Source organism: Pocillopora damicornis, chromosome 3 (assembly GCF_964200805.1).
Source record: "Pocillopora damicornis chromosome 3, jaPocDami1.2, whole genome shotgun sequence".
NCBI lineage: Eukaryota > Metazoa > Cnidaria > Anthozoa > Scleractinia > Pocilloporidae > Pocillopora > Pocillopora damicornis.
The window spans coordinates 2,530,356-2,551,977 of record NC_142672.1 but is presented as its reverse complement, the minus strand read 5'-3'; the positions used below and the strand labels follow the sequence as shown (position 1 = coordinate 2,551,977).

The 21,622-nt window shown below is 39.5% G+C and overlaps 3 protein-coding genes across 3 annotated transcripts; 2 read left to right on the top strand and 1 right to left on the bottom strand.

Moving 5' to 3' along the window:
- Positions 1 to 22: 22 nt before the first annotated feature.
- LOC113675222 (chaperone Ric-8) lies at positions 23 to 6,905 on the top strand. The gene is made up of 5 exons (XM_027191764.2): positions 23 to 837; positions 2,257 to 2,614; positions 3,722 to 3,985; positions 4,422 to 4,635; positions 5,491 to 6,905. Exons 1-5 carry the CDS (start codon positions 50 to 52, stop codon positions 5,760 to 5,762), a joined length of 1,896 nt encoding a protein of 631 aa, XP_027047565.2. The 5' UTR covers positions 23 to 49; the 3' UTR covers positions 5,763 to 6,905.
- Positions 6,906 to 7,396: 491 nt separating this feature from the next.
- LOC113675241 (uncharacterized) lies at positions 7,397 to 13,725 on the top strand. The gene is made up of 3 exons (XM_027191787.2): positions 7,397 to 8,247; positions 9,847 to 10,162; positions 10,740 to 13,725. Exons 2-3 carry the CDS (start codon positions 9,875 to 9,877, stop codon positions 12,741 to 12,743), a joined length of 2,292 nt encoding a protein of 763 aa, XP_027047588.2. The 5' UTR covers positions 7,397 to 8,247; positions 9,847 to 9,874; the 3' UTR covers positions 12,744 to 13,725.
- A 1,563-nt stretch (positions 13,726 to 15,288) lies between these two features.
- Positions 15,289 to 16,923, bottom strand: LOC149047816 (FH1/FH2 domain-containing protein 3-like). The gene is made up of 3 exons (XM_089200085.1): positions 16,772 to 16,923; positions 16,488 to 16,628; positions 15,289 to 16,358 (listed from the first exon to the last, which is right to left on the bottom strand). Exons 1-3 carry the CDS (start codon positions 16,844 to 16,846, stop codon positions 16,044 to 16,046), a joined length of 531 nt encoding a protein of 176 aa, XP_089056211.1. The 5' UTR covers positions 16,847 to 16,923; the 3' UTR covers positions 15,289 to 16,043.
- Positions 16,924 to 21,622: the final 4,699 nt, after the last annotated feature.

Below are 21,622 nucleotides of genomic sequence, written 5' to 3'. Positions count from 1 at the left end.
TGATGCTAAGTGTCCAAGCCTTGTATTTGAAAAGTAGGCTGTACAAGTCATGGAGAATTTCACTGCTATTCTTGAAAGTATAGGTTCCCAAAACGAAGCAGCTGCTGTGAAAACACTTCAACAATTTTGTTCTACAAACGAAAAGACTTTCAGCTTCTTCCATGTGGACTTAAGTCTTAGAAAGAAATTGATCGATGCGATCCTCGATGATTTGTCCACGAAAGACCGTGGGGTTACCTTCAAAATACACGGTCTGCGTGCTTTGAGGATTCTAAGCCGTGATAAAGACGGTCTGGGATCGCTTACTTCTGATAAGTCGTCATTAGTTCTACTTTCACTGGCAGAACTTATGATAGAAGTGTCCAAAGCCGCGCAAAGTCTTCCTAAAAAAGAACCAGAACAGCGAACAAGATATGAAGACCAGCAGGAAAATAGAGAGAACACTTGTGAGAGAGTTATCGCATACAGCGATGTAGTTATTGAAGCGCTCAAATGTTTATGTAATGTAGTCTATCACAGCCAAGCAGCTCGTCGACTCTGTTTGAAATACAAATGCATAGAAGCAATCATTGCAAGGATAAAAATATGGTTTGAGATCAGCCGCTTGGCTACCGATGTGAAATACTTTGATCTCAGATTTCTTTTCCTTCTTACTGCTCTTGAAAACGCTGCTCGAGTGGACGTTATTTCTAACAATGGCTTTTGTGTCTTGACTCATGCTTTGGATAGCTGTATTCCAGGGAAAGATCAGAGAAAAGTCTGTCATGAAACCAAAGTTAGAGAAGGTTGTGGACAGTTGACGGGAGCAAGGCTCCAGGCGCTGACTGTTGTGGAAAGGTAAATATCGATGATTTTAGCGAAAGATAGACTTTAATTTACTTCAGATTGTACAAATGAGCAGTTATTGCAATTTAAGATGAATTCCAGGTCAACTTATTTTCAAATAGTTTTATGTGTGTATTCCTTAATTCATGATAAATTACCATACTCCTGTGGAAAGGACAATTCAAATCCAACCAGTTCGGGTTGTTTTAATCTGAAGTCATTTCAAACCACGGCATAGATTTATAGAAATATTAATTTTACTTTTATTGTATTATGTATATGTTGTAGGTAATTGATAGGTTATATTGCCAGGGCCTGTTGATGTGTCATCAACATGTAGGTGCAATTCAAGCAAACTAAAACTCATCCAATCTGTGGATTGTCAGTGCACCAATTTTTTCAATGATATGCTGAACTTTACTTAAGGATAGTGAACTTAAAACCCTGCTTAATTTAAGACTTAACTCTAGTACAGTACAACATAGAATGAAATGTGAGGTGGTTCTTTGTTAATGGACTGTGAACCCTGTTCTTTGCATATTAGTGCACACAAATGGTGGAAAGTGGCATGTGCCACATTGAGGTTACCATCAGTATAGATACTTTTACCAATCTTCTTCACTTTACTTTTCAAGACTAATTGCTGGGAACAATTGATGTGATTCAATTCTCTGGTTTAACCCATAAGATGTAACAATCAGATATTTATATCCTCCTGAGCAAGAGATACAGAGAACCAAAAATCTTTGCTGTCAGTTTTAGAATTGGTAATGAAATGATTTCAAGTGCAATTTGGTGTAAACAAGCACAAGTGAATTTTTCAAAGACAAGGGAAAGTGCCATTTGTAGTCATCAAAAAACTTGCAGGTGCTTATTTACACCAAATTACCCAAGAAAAGTTATATTACTTAGTAACAATTGACATGAAATTAATATCACAGAACGTTGAGGCAGACAACATTTTGATTGTGTGCACTGTTTGTAGTGCAATCAGTCACTGTGCTTCTAGACTTTTTTATATACCCTTTTAATATTTCATTCATTTTATATAAAACTGGGTTATTTTCACGTTATTTAACTATTGTGGTGGAAATTGCACTCTTGCTTTTCTGTGGTCCAAATTTGATTTGCAATGGTTAATTAGGGATCACAAGGCCTTTTAGAATCATCTATGTCAATTTTTATTTGACTATGTTCCTCTCCTTGATTGAAAATCACTGATATTACCTTCTCCCAACTAAGGAAGTTAGTTTTTTTTTCCATTGAGCCACTATATTTATCATGAAGTCATCTTGAGGAGAGTGAAAATAATTATTTCTGTCATAACCAGATGTAAAGAGTGTAAATTTCCTTGCAAATCATGTCTTAAATTAACAAATGTATTTTGTGGTATGTAAAGTTATATGATTATTATTTGTAACCCTCTTACAGGTCCAGGATTGAGGAAAGTCCAGTAACTTACACCATGTCCCAGGATGAGATTCGTATGTCTGCTGAAATCCTGAAAACAATGTTTAACATCACAATAAATCTACCTGATGCCGATAGCACTGACACACTTGAACACTGTGAAAGGATAGTGTTTATTGTACGAACCATGTTTGCACACATCAATCCATTGTCTGAACAGCCAGAGAACCTTCCAAATCATGCAATTAACATCCTATCCAACATGCCAACTAATTGTCTCCAACACTTAATGTGGACAATGCCGTCCAGTGTTTGTAAAGCACTTGCTCAAGATTTTGAGACAAGATGGTCATTGAAGACGTTTAGGATATATTTTGAGGTTTGAGCATATTAATCAATAGACTGAGGAAACTGGTTGGAAAATCTTGCAGACATCAAAAATGATATTAGTGGTGGTGCAATGACTGGTTGGTAACTCTCAGACTGTGCACAATATTTTGCCTTCATGTCCATGCGTTGGGAATGAATAGAACAACAGATAGTTTCTATTGGTCAATCGATATGACATCAGTGGAATCCCACTGAAATTTTGTCCAATTGGGTCCAAAAACAAATGTCACAATAAAATACAAAAAGAAACCTGTTGGGCTTTCTAACCAGTTGCCTCTACAAAATATGTTACAAAAATTATAAAGAGGTAGTAGTAGTACTACTACATATAAAACTGAGGAACGACTTCTAGAATTAAACAATTTCCTCAATTGATAAGTTTAGTTCATGTGTAAGGTAAAGTAAAATGTAGGGTTTGAGGAACAATACAGTTACACACAGGGCTTTTATTTTTAATGGTTTTACTTAACTTGTAGTTATTCTTTCAATCTTCATGAATACCAAAGGGAAAGTGCAATTCACTGTTAAACATTCTGTATTTTGTGGAATCTCCAACAGATACAGTTATAAGAGCGACAAATGAAAGTTGAAAATTTGTTTGCTACTTTGAGGGTTTGTTTCACTCTTTATTATGAACTTGAGTATTAATAAGGTAAATGTGCCATTCATTATGGCAGTTTCTTGAAGGTGATGTGCTGGATTAAATCAAGTTCCATAGAGCAGGGCCAACACAGTCAATGATAAGACACTAAACCTTTCTGGTCTGTCTGATTCTGAATCGTTCACTCTCTTGTTAAATTACTAACAAATAATATAAGAAAAACAGTTACATTTGCCAAGAACTGCAATTTTTAATGTATTATGCATACTTGTAAATTATTGAATGAAGACACTGAAACCCTTTTGGTAAGAACATTTTAATTAATATATTTTAATTTGACAATAATAATTTACTTTAAAAGCAAATTCTACAACAACTGCCAAAGCAGAATCTATTTGAATGTTAGAGGGGATTGTGTCATGATTCTCCACAAAGTTTGTGACCTTATTGCTACTTTACAAACAAAACATGTATACCTGTTTTTTTGTCTTTTAGAAATACAATATGCTGACAGTTCAGACTATGTTGACAATCCTGGATGGTCGTCTTAAAGTTGCCAGTCAGCCACCACAGGAAGAAATCATCCCATTTCTTAGTGCCTTTTGTCAAATGGCGCGTGGAAACAGAGTGATAAGGAAGTATCTACGACAAGAAGTGCTGCCACCCTTGGGAAGGGTGGGTACCACTCGCCCAGAAGAAGGAAACTTAATAAGGAATGGCCTGGTCAGGCTTATGACATCGCCAGTTGGAGATATTAAGGTGGATTTGTGGAGATTAATGCCATTTGTATTGACTGTTACAATGTTTCACACAGAGTTCGGGAGACAGAAGGACACATACGCACACCTTGAGTCAAATGAACATTGTGTTTATTTAAGTATGATGATATGCAGAACACCATTTCAAGAATCAGTGCAGTGGAAAAGTCTAAACTTCTAAACCATAATTTTCTGAGGTGTTGCAACACTAAGTTTTTTTTTATTAACACAATTTGTATTTTAAGTTTTTTCCAAAACTATAGTTGTCCTAGAGTTTTTCACAGTTCACTAATATTTTCTAAAATTAGCAAAATAGCAGGTAATAAGAAATTACTTGAAGGTCACAAGTGTTTCCCTTTTCAATACAACAATATAGCCCTGTAAAGAAAGTTTGCCAAGGATAGTTAGGTGCTAAAATTGGAATTTTTTTTCATCAGGAGCTGGTGGCAGATTTTCTATTTGTTCTCTGTAAGGAGAATGTCAATCGGCTCATTAAATACACTGGTTATGGCAATGCAGCAGGGCTGCTGGCTTCACGTGGACTTATGGGTGGTGTTCAGCCACAGAGTATTGGAGATTACTCTTCAGATGACGATGATTCTGAGACTGAAGAATATTCCATGGATAAGGCACAGATTGATCCTATGATTGGTGAGTTTCTTTATGAAGGTTAAGATTTCAAGAGGAGTAAATAATAGTTATTTGGTCCAGTTGTGCCATCATAAGATGAAACAGAGAGAGAAAGAGAAACACCTCAAAGGTTATGGAAAAGGACACATGGGATGCTTTAAAAAAGCCTGTTCTAGATGCTGGTTGATCAGTATTATATGATGCTTCAAAAGGACAAAAAGAGAGAATATGAATTTTTAGGTATTTTGTAGGAAACGCATTGAGGTACAGTCTTGTACAGTCTAGCAGTGAGTAGTTTTTTTTCACTTACTAAAGTGCAAAAGACTTAAAAGTACTACTCAGTTATCACACTGTGTGTAGAATCTTTTTACAATGTAATAGTTTATTGGTCAGTTTGTTAGAGGGATACCCAGATTGCCAGATAAAGATTGTCAATTCAAGTCAGCAATGTCTTAGCCACTCAATTAATATTTCATCATTTTCAATTCTTTAGAACATTTCACAGAGTGAAGGTGTTGGATTGGTAGAATTTTTTGTAATGAAATTGAGTAACAAGCTGATATGGGGTTTCCAAGAATATCAATCCTTTCTCTATGATACCAAAAATGAACTTTCAGTTCATGCACACTGTATGTGACTTGCTTAAAAGCAAAACGTTATTGGTGAAACGTTCGCTGTGATTGGAGTTTGGAAGCCTTAACTAGGACTTGTTTGTTAAATTGTTAATTTAATTGGTTGGAGAAATTTTATGTTTGGTAGGGAAAAGTGAGACAATTCCAAACCTAATGACTGTGGCAACCGTGGGACAGTTAATTGCATTTGGTGTAAGATATTTTCACTGGGCATTCGGCGATGCTAAGATTGTTTTGTTGTTAGGTGCTATTCCAAAGGATGATGGTAAGTCTAATCCGCTGGATGAAATGACTGAGCAAGAGAAGGAGGAAGAAGCTGAGAAATTGGCTGGTCTGATCCAAGACCTCAATAGGAAGGGTTTGATCAGGACAGCTCAGGTGGGACCTGATGGCAGGCCTCAAGAATTTCAAGGGGCACAAGCTCTGGGTGAAGAGGCCGCAGAACAAGAGGATGAATTCACTGGAGATTCTGAGTCAATCAGTAACGGAAACGTAGAGGAAAGAAAGTTATCATAGAATGAGGGGAACTCTGGCATTCGTCGACAAAAATTAATAGTAGATTATTCTTAGAGGATTGTAAGATCTTCATAATAGTTTTAATTTGTGATACAAAGTGTAAAATATGTTCTGATTGCTACTATAAAATTAGTGTTCTTTCATGTTGATAGCAATTAGGTCAAACCAGGAAGTCCTTTGTGTTAAGTTTTTTTTTTTTCTCTCTTTTGTTCTTCACATATGAAAGCCTTTTATTCAGAAATATAAACTCCATTCTCTGAAGTGACATTTTCCTTTTCCGGCCATCAGTCCAAACCCTGCTGGAAAATATTTGGTCGGTACTGTTTTGCTTTGTCAGAAAGAAAGTTTAACTTGACGACATGATGAGGTTAAATTATTTCTTTTGATGCATTATTACCGGCTCCGCAGTCGGATGGAATATTAATTATCGCAAGTCCAAACAATAGCGTAACGACAGGGAGGGAGGGGAGACCCATCGTCATAACTAAGACAAGTGCGCTGCACATGTAATGATATCCTTTATCAAGCAGGATAAGCTTGTTACAGACAACCACGCTGACGCTGCATGTATGTTAGGGACCAGTGCAAACTTAAGAAAGACGTTTAACCCTTTAACTCCCAGAAGTCGCTAACAAGTAACTTATCCCCGCAATATCCATGCACTATCTAGCAAACAGGTAATGAAAATATTCTAATGTATCAGGTAGAATTTGTTATCTTTAACTAACACCAAATTCTCGCAACTCGTTTACAAGGAAATGTGTAGCAGCTAGAGGGGAGAATTAACAATCAGATCTGGGGAGTGAAAGGGTTACCTCGTCTGGACAGGAGTAGTCCTGGAAGGACTGTTGTTGGTTACGTAATCACGAGAATCACGCGTTACTTGCTGGACTTAATAACCCAGCTTGAAACAGTCACTGTCACTGATAACAGTTCTGCTTTAGAAGTATTCTCACCCAGACAATCAGATCACATGATCCACAGCTATTCCTTATTATTTATTGCATTTGTTTTACTTGAAAAGTAGACTAGGTTTGGAAAAGTGCCGGGGTCTGCCCGCCATCTTTTACTTGATACCTCACAAACGCGCAAAGTGTGTAAAGGCGATGTTATCTTGAAAGAAATAAAACTTCCTCTGAGCTATCTAGTTTTACATTAGTTCAAAACGTTAGCCTGAATTATCTGCCTCGTACAATACAGGTCTGAATAGAATCAAACCTGTTATGTATAATGGGAAGGTAATGTCAGATAAATCTTGTACTTTTTCTTATAAATCAAATGCTTGTAAGTTTGTTCATCCTGCAGATTCTTCACCCCAATCTAGTCTTAACGTTTTTAAGGATGCCTCGTTTTTCTCGCGATACAGTCGATTTGGAGTCCCTATAAACTTTGGACTGTGTCTTTTCCGTGCTATTGAAAACAATTGCATAGAACAATATTTTGAGTTGTTGTTTTTCCTTTGTTGGACTTGGATATTCTTAAACGGGAAGGAGACGACACCAAATAAGGAGGAATTAAACATCAAAAAACAACATGGGTTACAAACGTAAATCCAGAGTTAAAGAACTGAGAGCAAAACAAAGTGATCGTCCGCTACAATGTATCAATACCGGTGTCTTCGAAATGAAACGCAGACGACCAATCTGTTTTAACTTCCTTGTTCTTTAGTCTGATCTCTTTCATTTTCTTTCAGTACCTTTTCGTTTTTCAAGTTGAGAATGAAAATTAGCGTAAAAATTTTAGTTCTTGACGAGATATAGCCACACCACTTTCGATGTCGATAAAGGGCTAACACAACACCGTTTTCTCAATTCGTCAGTTGGGACGCTCGGAACAATTTTCAACGTGAAGACCACATCTCCACACAAGTGGAAAATGGTGAAATGAAGACCTACGAGCATGCATAATTGGGACTGAATACTTAGGAATAGAAATAATTGACATGGATTGACCTCGAGGTTGTAAGTAATCTTTTCAATGAATTTTAAATAATCGTCTTTGGCGATTTATGTTGCAATAAGAGCTCGTTGGTTTTTGGTAATAGTTACTAAGTATCTGCACTCATCAACTCAAGTACGTTTTTCCTAGCTATATTACGTTGGCTTGGCTGAATAATTAACTCAAATTCTTACCTTTTTGTTCCTTTAGCTCCCCCTCCCCCCCCCCCTCCCTCCCCCGAACCTGTTACTTTTCTACTGGCCATCTCTTGGGAGATTTTGAAGCACCATCTTGCTCACTTGCACATATCAACCACACCCTCTGGAAGTGGCCGATCAGTTGACTAAAACCTGGGCACTAGCGTTGGACCAGTTGGACCACCGATCCCACAATTCCCACATTATATCCTTATTTCGTTGGCGAGATGGCGAGGTGGTTGAAGTCATACTAGGCAATATATTTTTATGACTAGATATTTGGAGATACTTCGGTTCTTGACATCTTAGCAGTCTGTTGGAGTTATTTCAAGGCGACAGATTGAACTACGGTAAGTGTTTATTGTAATTGATCGTCAAGGTTTGTTATGTCATGCACAGTGATCAGCGAAGCAAATGTTTTTCTGCTTATGTTTCGTGGTAACTTTGTTATGTTCTACGACAGGTTCTCGTGATCTCTTAGAAATTTAGGATCGATCGAAATTCGGTGGACTTCATGCAAAAACGCTCGAAATATTTCGTTTCGTTACCGATTTTCTACTTTTGATCGAGATTGTGCAAGCTGACATGTAGGCATAAAAAAAGGTCGTTTTTCACACGATTTAATATTCTTTGAATGTTAGAGTTTTTTTTCCAGAATATCTTCTTCTATCGTAGGAACAGTCTGAATTTTTCTTGCGATATTTAACTTACTATTGTATCTGGGACACAACGAAGGTTCGTAAGGAAGTCAATTTTAATGTTCTATAAATATTGCGAAGCGGTGATCCCCCCAATGATACATTTCCGGTTTCACTTTCGACTCCTGCTTTGTCGTAGCTGTCACAGTGGAGTTAAAACACGTTAATAAATAAATGTGCAACTTTTGATCTTCTCCCTTCCCATGAATGGTACATCTGGAAGAAATGATATCAAGGAGAATTAATCTTTTGTTAAAATTCCACCAGATAAAATTAACTGAACTGTCCTTTGCGAGATGAAATGTAGAACACAAGACATGAAAAAGTCCTTGACATAATTTTGCAAGTTAATATGTACAGAATTTTCAGGAAACTTTATATCAGAATGGTCTAATTCTTTATATCCTCACAATTCATTTAATAAATAGAGAGGTTGGTAGTCTTAATGTAAGTGCCAGGGTATTTAGCTATTGACAAAATAATTGTGGACAATGATTAAGAATGAAAAATTTTAAAAAAATTTGGAGAAAGAGCAACTGATCAATGTGTACTAACAATAGATAAATGCTGTATAGTTGATTTAAGAACATATGTTGCAATTCTTAAAACTGTCTAGTCTTTCTTGTAAATGCTTCATTTAAAATTGTTTAGGTAGGCACTAATTCCTTTTTCCTTTGAAGATCTCTTATATGAAGATGCTGAATTTTTACCATAAATTTGTTGCAGTGAGATTCAGAGAACTTATATCTAATTTCTGAGAAAGAATATGATTTTGTAGTCATGATGATTCAATAAAACTAGGGGGAAATTTAAAGTGGATGCTTCAACCAAGAGCTGTCGGTGACTCTTGATAGCTAAGAGGATTTGAAGTCAGCTTGGATTCTTTTCAATTGAAAATTTAGCTATGCAGCTCCCAAGTATGCTTGGCAAGGTCATGAGAACTTTGGAATGAAAAATTGGTATCATCAATCCCCCAAAAAAGTGGTTAAACATGCCAGCTATCATTTGAGCTTGTTGATTTACATAATGTACTGTAGATACAATGTTACTTCATTCACTCAGATCTTCTGTTCCCTTTTACTTGTAGAGGTTTTTTTCCTCTTTTTTTTTTTTTACCTGAAATCAAATTATGTTGATTTCTATGTTAAATATTTGTAGAAAATATCTGAAAAGCTGAAATGCAAATCAGTTTATTTTGAGTTTTTGATGGTTTTGATTTTTTTTAAAGATGAGATTTGATTTTCTTTGCAGGTTTAAAAGTGATGTGAAGTAAAAAAGAATGGATTGGGAATCTTTGTTAAGTCAATACATAGAATATCACTCAAATAATGCCAATGAAACCAAGGAGGTGCTTGTGAGGAATTCTAAAGAATTCTTGAGCACTTCTAAACCTGGCTACAGATTTGCACTGGAAGTGGAATTTTATGATGATGTAGAAAGAATTGCTCAGAAATTTGATAGTGATGAAGACTTCTTTAAAATGATGAAGGCTGGAATTAACAGCCTTGAGAAATATGGAGTGAACTTGTGGAGGTTCCCCTGGCGTAAAGAGTACCACACTGTTAAGGTACCTTGTATGGATATAAATGATTTTCAATGAATTTTTTCCTCTTTGGCAGTGATGATGAGTGTTAACTTTTTTCTTTAAAAATAGCATATCACTTCTAGAGTTCAGTCTGTGATTGAATAGTCTCTCATGGTAGTAAATGGGTTAGAGACAACAGAAGATTTGTGAAAGTCTGTTTTGTTTCCCAGTGATAAAGTAGCGTTTGAGCAACACGAGTTTGCCCTTTGAGATGTGTATTTCAGGCGGCTCTTAGAGGTTGTGGGAAATATCGGATCAAAAGGAAAATTAAAAAGTTCATTAGTGAATATCAAAGGTGAAAAGTCAGATTCAGAAATCATTATGTACAATTTTCATTACCTGACATCTCACTTTGCAGATTCACCCAGTAATTAAGTCAGTTGTGATTGGTCAATTTTGTTCAGTTGGTAATGAGTCAACGGGCTGTGTTATGTTTACTAGTTATGCTGATGTCCTGACTAACTTTTCACTTTGGAATTAACTTCCAATGGCCACTCTCGGCCTCTGCGCGTCGAGGTTTTCGGTGAGCTTTACAAATTTTTCATTTCTTCTCCAACAGCTTTACACTGCATTTTTTAAGAATATTGAAAAACAACTGAAAGACAAGGAATTCATTTTTTCTGTGTTGAAGTTTCTTGGCTACACAGAAAGAGATGAACACAAAGTGTATATGAAAGATTCTGGGAGAAGAAATCCCATATGGAAGTCCTTCAACCTCTTTTTACTTCAGGTGGAGTTGCAAATAATGGAGGAAATTCAAAGTCAAAACTCAAGCAGAAATATTCCATTGAAGGAAATTATTAAAGCAAGATCGAAAAAGCGTACCATAGAGGAAGCTATTCGTTATGTAGACCGAAAATCTTCCAGTAAACAGCCAGAACTTGACGAACGGCAGGGAGATGATGCATCATCTTACAAGTTCACCAGGGGGACGTCCAATGATAACATCAAAGCCAGAGCCAGGCTTTCAGGTGAATTAGCGTCAGGGGACCAAACCACCACCAGCAGCTATAGCGGATCTTCAGCCAACCCCTCTGTTCTGTCAAAAGCAACAGACAGTGGTGCTGCGAATGCTAGTAATCGTTCAAATGAGCCTACATTCCGCAACGGATACGTTCGTACTGCTTTATCACATCACAAATTACCACTAGGCGGTGTTGACTCGGTACAGATTACAGATAACGCTTTGTACGGTGTAAATCCTGAAGAAAGCCAACCTGGGCGCGCAAGTGCATACGACAAGGAGGTGCGCGACCAGAATAGTTCTCGATATGATGATGCCAGCAGGAGTGCCACGTTCAGAGAAAAGACTGGTAATAGCCAACATGTTACAACACCTTCAACAGGTCGCCCACAGTACCCTGCTAACACAAAAGGAGGCCAGCAGAATGGCGCTCATTCAAGTCACTACACTTTCAATCAGCATGGTTCACCACACTCTCCTCGTCTCACTAACGGCCATAATAATGGCCATTCGTTCAATAGTTCAGCCGAAGCTGGCGCAAGTGTTCATGACATAAACACCAGCAGGTATGTGAACCTCAGATATAACGGTGGTTCTGACTGTCAAAGCATTGGATGCAGTGGATCAGATAAATCTTTGCCCACGAAAGAGGGTGAGAGACGCTTTGAAGACAGGTTACCGATAATTCAGCAAACTCACATCTCTCGCTCCGCACAGGGTTCGGTTGGGATGGAGGGTGACACGCATGTGAGATCTTCAAATCATTTGTCAAGTAGCGACGAGCCATCTAACGTTGGTAAAGCTACAAAAGCTCCTCAGCAGCAGAAAAACATGTCCACTGGACACAGGAGGCAGGAGCATATTCCTAGTGCGGAGGAAGCTGCTAAATCACGACAAGCACACAGATCGCAAGTTAATATTGAAAGTCCTGTTGCACCTACAGGTGTCTACAATTTCAGCTCTGGTGCAACTGAGGGGAAGAATCATTCACTAGAGAAACTCCCGTCATCTGTACAGAGCAGAACGAGCAGGGATTCGACTCGAAAAGAGGATGGTTCAGCTTGTCATTCCCCTCCTTTCCAGGTTCAAAATCTTACTCAAGGTTCAGTGAAAGGTTCTCAAACTGGAGCTGTATCAGTTGCTCAAACAACATCGTCTCATGAGGCTCGTGCAGTTAAGCAAGCCAAACACGTTGGAAACAGTATATGTGAGCATTGCTCGGTACCCGCGTCATGCATTTGCCGTCGTTGTTATCAATTAGTCTGTGGAAAGTGTACGACAGTCTTTGCTACGGATCTTTGCACGGTTACTAAAGGAGAGCATCAATTTGCGAACCTCACGGCCTCTGAACGAAAGGGTGAACAAGGCATTGGAATTAGTGGAGAAGAATGGTCCTGTCTTCGTTGCACGTATGTAAATCCTGCTGAGAACAAAATCTGTGCCATGTGTTCCACGACGCGTGGACTTAGTGCTGTGGAGCTGTCAAAGCCGGGCAGCAGAGTTTGTAGGTCGTGTACATACCACAACAAAGAGAACGCTAAGAATTGTGGCGCTTGTTTACGTTCTCTAGACTTGCATTGTCGCGAGACGATGTGTTAAAACAATGTGAGGCTCCTCTCTGATTAGTTTTCCTAAGTTACTACATTGTTAGTAAGAAAAGGAGCGGTTCTTGTGCTCTTCACAACTTTTGAGTTGGAGGGCTAAGAAACTGAAAACGGCTTGAACCCTTTACATCCTAACATCAGTATGCATATTCTCCGTACTGTTTTCTATACATTTCCTGAGGTGCTAACAAGGAGAATGTGTCGAACAATTAAGAGCTTCTTTAGTTTAGTTGTTTCCCTTATTCTCATGACCTGAATGCTTTATTCGGGGCTGATGTTGTGAGGAGAAATTAGATGTTAGTCACTCTTAGGGGTTAAAGGGGTAAATGAGTGAAAAACTCTAATGCTTTCTATTGAGTGAAGGATGACAGCGATTACAGTATATGGTCAACTTCCGTAACTGAGTCGTTCGACACCAAAAGTACTTTAAGTACTGGATATTTTAGTTATCTTTTTCTAGAGGGTTTGAACTAGTTTCATACTATGAAGGAGTGCGAAGAAGAATGTGCAGACTGTATTCAGGCGAGGCCGATGGTCTTAAGGACTGAGTTTCATTCAGGTCATACTCTCATTCACATTTGGTCCGTGGGTTATCACGCAACGTTTCCTGCCTCCAACCGAACAACGTTCCATGTCCATCACTCTTTGGGTTAATCGAGAAGACCAATTACAAACCAGAAAAGTAAAAATTACGTAACGTTTTGCGCGGTAATGTTGATCTGGCATACATATTACTGATAACACGATCGGTTTATTTTCCATGTGAAAACCTCGCTTCGATTTCAGCCCCCTCGCTGAGAGGTGACTGTGTGTGATACTTACGGACTCCGTCGTGAACTCTGATATTTTCAACGCACATTTTACATTAGACCTTAACCACCACAACAGAAAACTCCAGCATTTTTTACGATTACTTGTTGATAGCTGTCATTAAAATTACTTTTGGCCTTAAATAAGCACCTCATAGTTTTCGAGTTGCCGTACTAGTTCAATCTTGTGTGCTCAACTTGGATCAATATCAGTATCTGGGTAACTGCCCACCTACCCCTCCCCTAACTCAACAACAGTCAATTGACAACAACTTAAGGTTAATGTTGGGTTAGGGGAGGGGTAGGTGGGCAGTTACCCAGATACTGATATTGATCCCTAAACTTTTTGTTTCGTAATATAACAGAGCTAAGTTTAGTCATTGTGAGGGGAGATGGGTTGCCTTAACCTATATAAACGACTACTCGAGAGGATTAAAAGAGACTTTTTTCTTTCGCACAGACCTTTGAAGTAACTGTGGCTTCTTAACTCCAAAGGCAAACCCACAAACTAGCGTCATCCCATCGTGATCGGTGTAAAGAATGATTGAACTAGAGAGATTTTTAAATCGCGTTCATTGTACAGCCCAGGAATTAAATGTATAATTGCGTCAATAACAAAATGCTTAAATGATTGTTCATTTCTAAACTGTCCGATTACAAACACTTTTTATTGGACATTAAATACTTCTCGCCATCAGCCATTAAAAATCAAGCGAAAAGCGGTAGGCTGAGAGGTCCACATTTCAAACAAACGTATATGAATAAGAAGCGTATGTGCCCTTCTCATGTGAGTCTCGCATGTTGTTACATAAAGAACTAATTGCGTTAGAGAATGAGGCCGTAAGTAGCTCGACTCAGCTTTTGGGTGAATCCTAGAGACTCGGTATACGTTGATTTGAACTAGAAGATAGAGTTTCAAAAACGTTCAAGAGTTGCAGAAAAAGAGAAGTTAATAAGAATCGAAACATTTAAAGGCATATTTTAGCGGGCAGACAAGGAAAACACTCGTCAACTAGTTCAAACATTGGACTTTTTAATCAAAGAACTCGTAAGATTCAAAATAGACCGGATTGTTTACTCAGCCAATCAACTGGCTGTATTATGGTGCCAACTGACATTGCTATCTATAAAACAAGGATAAAACTCTATAGCATACGTATCATTGCAAAACAACCCAGTTCTAAATAGGTGTACCCTTTATCTTTTAACTCCTTGGTTTCTTTACTACCAAAGTAATTAATATTCGAACAAGAAGCAACAATTGTAGACTTTTCATGTTATGTGGCAGTATTATCATAGGATCCATTTGAAGTCAGGACAACAAGACCTGCTTGTGACCGAAAAGGAAATACTGCTCATTTAACATAGTTCATTATTAATAAGGACAAATTATACCCTAACAAATATACAAAATTACCGCCAAGGAAACGAATCACAACGCACAAACAATCTCCGATAAATCTTCGGCGACGGAAGGTGATGCTTTCTCATAGAGGACAGCTGTCTAATTGTCAACTTAGAAGCTAAGATGGTACTCAGCTATACGCCCCCTACAATCACTGATTATTTGGTATACTTTAGAGCTCGTACTTCTTATCGCACTATTTGTGAGAAGAATCTACAACTGATCATTCGTGGAAATCAGGAGAGAAAAAGATCAAAACAATGTTTGGGTGATCGGCTAGTTAATGTGCCATTTAAGTTTACTGCGAGTCATGAAATCAGGCGGAATTCACAAACGACAATGAAACGCGTTAGTCGTTTTTTTATTTTAGAAAAAATCTTAAGAATGTATATAAGTACAAATTTGTTAAAATATACTTTGTAAGAGAATAAAAGTAGTAAAAACTGACATCAAAACGTTGCTTGTTTACCTTTAGAGAGAAAAGGAAATTCGTGGTAGCTCAAACTATTATGCTGGAAGTTTTAGTTGATGGAAATATATTATAAGAGGAATGTACCAGTAGTATCAGTGAAAACAGATCAACTACACCACCGTTAGTTGGTCAAAATCTACAATTCGTTGTTGATATCAACATGGGAAGAGAAATAAACTTTACAATTCCCTAAAACTCACAATTTCTATACAAATATCTAGATTTCAATACTCGTTCGCCGTAGCTACAAAACAACCCTTCATGAATCCCCGTGTTGAAATGTGAGAAAGGTATAATTAATCCTAGTTTTCGATAGAGCTTTACTACTCTTTCAGAATGAAATGCTTGTAGTTAATAAGTTCCCATGCATTTTCTCTCTCTGTATAAAAACACGTCACAATGATTCGTGACGCGGCCAGATAATCTTCAAGCCACGTTTGATTATTGTACGAAAAGATAAGCCGAGCTACTTCTTCCCTTCAAACGCACTGCACTGGATTTTTTTATTGCCCTATGGCCAAATTACTCTACGTACACACTTAATCGTGGCGGGAACATTCGACTCCAAAACTATGTGCTTTCCCTCTATTGCCCTCCTAATCTGCTAACTTACAGACCTGATTTTCTATTGGAAGCCCTGGGTCGCTTTCTTCCTTGTCGTGTTCTTGAATCCGGAACTGTCGTCGACTTGGCCAGCGTGTTGATCACTTTATCAGTAGCATCGTCGGGAAATTCATCTAGTATTTGTATGCCTGAATTAGTGCCAGAGAGACCAGCATTCTTGATCCTGTTCCGTGTTCCCGGCAGTGTGGCGCTTTTCAACTTCTCTCTTGCGTTATCCGTTTCATCGCCATTAGATATGAGAGCTTTACGAAACGCTTCTATGTTTTCCTCAGCGGATACCCTGGCGGCTACTGCGTAAGACTGGGAACAAAGAAAACGAACGGGGAATTTACGACCACATAATTAAGAAGAATTTCCATTAAGATATGGTGATCTTCCCTTACACTAATGGTAGTTCATAAAGTATTAGGTCCAAATGTAAGTCTTTACCTCTGTTTCTGTAATAAGCTTTCCTCTCGTCTTGCTACGTTCCCTCATGTTCTCTTTCTTCTTCTTCATCTGAATCACGCGTTCCCTGGTGGTTCGGTATTCCAAGGAAAACTCACCAATAATCTTGCAAAACTCGTTCACCTGGTAAAACATAATGACATTGACAATTAAAGTAAACTCGTCATTTGCCAGCATAACCAAATCAACGTTAGCAGTTAAATTCCGAGCTGTGTGACTTCAAATAACGCTCAACAAACTAACACATACTCCCCATGCCGTGTTACCTTGGTCTTGTTCGCTACGCTTGACTGTAGTCCAAGGCACATCAACATCTTGTGAAATCTTTGAAAAATAATCATGAAAATGACAATCGATAAACAGGCGCCGTAGTTTATGCTACGAGAATTACTTTACTGGTTTCTAAGTATCCCCTCAGGCAAAATATGAATTGGAATAAACATGTGCGTTACCTGCGTTGTGCTTTACAACGATCACTTCCTCTGACTTCAAATAGACCTCACATTGCAGTAACGATGGATTAAAAGGCAGCTTTCGGTCTTGCTGTTGTGCGTCATTTTGACCCTCCATCAAAGCGGTTGTTTCAACACTGGAAGAGGGCTCGCGTCCTTGTAAGGAAAACGATATGGCATAAGGGAGATGGGCAGTGTCTTCCCTGTCCTCCTCTCTCTTGTTTCTTCATTCTCGCTATTCCTTCTTCAATCAACGTTACAGGTGGCTTCAGAGGAGGAGAGGAATGGCTCTTTGGGCCGGTGAAGTAATGGAAATGACTTTGATACATTCTCTCATCAAGTTCTCTGATACAAGATGCGCGTCGAGTGCCATATTGTAGTTGAGTGGGTATGGCATCGTCTTGCCTCATTAACGGAAACAAATTCTCTACCATTAGCGTAACTAAAGCAGATAACATCATATCCTCAATAAGGTTTTCGGCACCTAACTCTGAGAGCAGATTTTGCAGTCGATTGAGGCTACCATACATCAGGTCAAAGGACCTTCTTATTGAGTATGTAAAACTTGGTCAGGACCTTGAGTAGATGTTCTGCCGGTCCTCTCCTTTGTTTACTGCCCTCAAGACATCACAAACTCCACCCACCTATCTATCACAGACATTGTATCGGGAAATGAGAACCTCGCTGCTCCTCTTTAGTGGTCAATGTCAAACACCTATGCGTATGGATAAAGAAGCGATGAAAGTCTACGAAGGGGGTCTGCGTTGTTGATTATTCTGATCGCCTTGTTTCCACTGTCACAAATAAATAGGGAATGTCCCTTGTAAGCGATACCATGAGGAGAGCAAAACCTGGCTGATAAGACAAAACCATCCTCATTTCCTGGAACGTCTTCTTTTCCAGAAAAGACCTCGACACTCGCAGAACTGTGGACATGTGAAACTTTCACGATGGTATGGTTTCCACAAGACGCGAAGAGAAATTTGCCTACGAGGCACATTCCAGAAGGAGGCAAGATAAGGAGCGAAACGATTGTAGACACCAATGTTCCAAGATTAGCGTGCAAGATCATAATGCCAGCCTCGTTTCTGATTCCTTTTGCAACGAATAATCGGTCCTCTGAAAACACAACTACCACTGAATAAATGCCGCCATTACCTGGATTTGCTGAGTAAATTTGCCGAAGTCTTCCACTGCACTGATCTTGTAATTTAGCATCTGTGATCTTGGGTACTTTTCCTTGCTTCGTGTCACCGACATAAAGGTCAGGATAATCTTGCAGGAGTCGTCGGCCACAACATATGCAGAAGGGCCTCCGCAACGGCGTTGAGGTGTTGATATCAGAGCAAATGTAGAGGTAACACTGTATTTCGACGCAATAGGGATGTCATCTTCTCGCTCCTGTGATTCAATGGGGCTCTCTTCCAATGTTGGAGCAGTTTTCTTTCTAGACACCAACCCTGCAATGTCGTTAACCCTTATGGAAGCATTTCCGGAATCGCACATAAAGATAAGATTCATGTTCACAGGCAAAGACCTGAGGGTTGTGAAAACAGGCTTCTTTTCCAATCGCGGAAACCTGACTGGCTATGTTCCGCAACTGACGTTAGCGTGGCAGTGCAATGAAGATCATACGACATTACCTGGTTCAACTGATGATCGCTAAAACACACAGTGCCAGTTTCTCAATGTACAACAGCATCAACGGGGCAGATCACAGTTCCTGGTCTATTCTGCCTCCAAAATGTGTATATTTTTGGATCAATCGTTACAGTTACATCTTCTTGTGGAAGCACCCTCTGAACACTTGGTGAAAAGACCTCCAGTACGGTTTCCATTGACATTATGTCTTTGTTCCTTAAGGCCTTTAGGCTTAAATCCTTCTTTATGGGAGATGATAAAATGCTGTTTCTGTCTCTTTGGATAGCTAAGATTACCCTTATTGATGAGTCTTTCGTTCAGAAAAAGCCAGTACCAAAACACTGCAGATCGGACAGATCTTAAATTATGCAGTGGATCTGGCATACCAAATTGAAAAGTATCTAGATAGAGACTAAACACCCTCTCCATGAAGGCCTTTTGACGAGATTCGCACTCAGAACACCATCCTAGTTACAAAATTCTGAAACAAATCTGATTTTTATCGTGACAATTTGAGCAAGCTCTTGCTGTGGGTTGCCATTCTTTGAATTCTGCGTTAAGACATAAACCGCAAACGCGTATATCGGTCCAGCAATCTTTTCACCTATAGAGCACTGGTCTGTCGTCTCAGTGGCTTATGAGACATGCTTCACAAACGTCGATGATGCTTAGCTTTTTATGCAAATCTTGTACAACTTGCCATCCACCTTGCGAAACTCCGCAAAACACAGCAACTGGTCGGGACACTTTATCGTCCATTTATGTGAGGTGTACTTCCAGGGTCTGAGTGTTGAATTTGCATGACTCAAGGAGGGCTACAATGTCCTCGTCTGACCTGTGCAAAAGATCTTTAACCTCATCTACCAGCATAGCAAGCAGATCTTTCAGCCCTATAATACCACCAGCGTACTGTGAAACCTGAAGACCTGGTTTGATAGCCATAGCATCCCTTGCTGTAGCAATAAGGATCCCAACCGCACCCTGTCTTTTCATGCTGACTGCTTCAGTTTCTTTCAATTGAAAGAACATTCGACAAACATCATCAATTCTCACACCGTTAGTAACATGGGGCACTCCATTGGGCTCATAGCTGAAAGGGCTCAGGGCGGAAGACCAGCTAAATTATGACTTTTGATCCATTCAGTTGGCGACATGCCAACGTCACCAAGGTTTCCTTTCCAGTGACCGCCGACACCATTGAAAAAATGCGTTGCTCCTTTTCCATACAAAAATTGAATTGATCGAAGCCAAGAAGTTAGACCGGGAAACTCTCCTGGAAAGCCTTGTGAAATCGGTGAATAACAGCTCAGGGCTCTGAAGCAAAATGCGCTAACTTCTTCATAAAATGTGTGTGTCCTTAGCAAAAGTCCAGATTGGACTAAATACGAAAACTTTAAGCAAATCTATATCGTAGCGTACTAGTCAATCGTGCATTGCAGGATTAGTGTTTGGGCTTCGACTGGAGGCTATATTCTCTTCCATTTCCGCACTATCTATTCTGCTCTGGTCAATCAGCGTAAGAAGCAATCTGATGTCTGACCCCTGATTTTTGTTTGAGGCATGGCACAGTTTAACGTGGGTGTCGAAATTTTGTTGATTGAGTTCCTTACAATAAATTTATTTACCTCATCGATCATAAAGACATTTGATGGTTGTCTTCGACAAAAATTCAGATAAAGCTCTCACTGACTCATTTACTAAGGATCTTTCATCAGCCAGCGATATCTACTTTCCGTCCAAATACGTGAAGATTCATCCAATGGACAAGCCTTGGATGTCACCTGAGATTAAGGCTTTCATATTAGAGCGCCAACGCGCCTATCTAAATGGCCCGGAGGAGAAATGGCGTCGCCTTAGAAATAAGGTCAGAGAGGTTATCACCCGCCGGAAATGCGAGTTCTATAAAAACAAAGTTAATAACCTCAAGAGCACTGACCCGAGGAAATGGTGGAGTATGGTGAATAAGCTTGCAGGGAAGGCTAGCAGCCCTAACGAACTCAGTTATACTGACGAGGAAGGCAGAATTATCTCTGGCGCGACTCTCGCATCACGCCTTAACGAGTTTTTTGTATCTGTAATATCTGACATTAAGCCGCTTGATACAAGTGCACTGCCCTGCTACTTACCATCCCCTCAACCGCCCGTGATCGAGACACAAAGGGTCTACAAAAAGCTACTTGCCATCAGCGCCTTTAAGGCCCCTGGGCCTGATGGGATTCCGACTCGTATTTGGAAAGAATATGCTGCTGAGCTCGCTGAGCCGATCACGCGAATATTCAACACCTCTATTGCATCAGGCTCCTTCCCTACTGCATGGAAAGACTCTAATGTCACACCGGTACCCAAGGTTACGCCCATAACCGGTAGGGAAGATTTAAGACCTATCTCCCTAACAGCGATCGTCTCTAAAGTCCTGGAGGATTTCGTAGTTGAATGGCTAATTGAGGATGTTGTGCACCTCATCGATTTCAGCCAATTCGGCTGCCTCAAAGGAACTTCAACCAGCTATTGCCTGTTGGATATGATGCACAACTGGTTGTCCTCTATTGACAAACCGGGTATGTTCTTAAGGGCCTGCTTCCTGGATTTTAGTAAGGCCTTTGACCATATTGACCACACTATCTTAGTCAATAAACTCATCCACCTTGGGGTCCGTGGTTTTATTATCCGTTGGATTTGCAGTTTTCTTTATGGCCGTCGCCAAGCTGTTAAGATTAAGAACATTGTATCCCCTTGGTTGCCCGTGCACGCTGGAGTCCCGCAGGGCACTAAGCTTGGCCCCATCCTGTTCCTCCTGATGATTAACGATCTCGCGTTTGAAACTCCATTACTATCGAGCCACTGGAAATATGTAGATGACCTAACAATATCCGAGGTCATCCCATCAGGCGGTACATCGTCCCTTCAGAAAGATCTTGACGCCATTGCACAGTGGTCGTCGCGCAATAATATGAACCTCAACCCAAAGAAGTGCAAGGAACTTGTGATTTGTTCGCTTAAAACACGGCCAGATCTTGGCCCTTT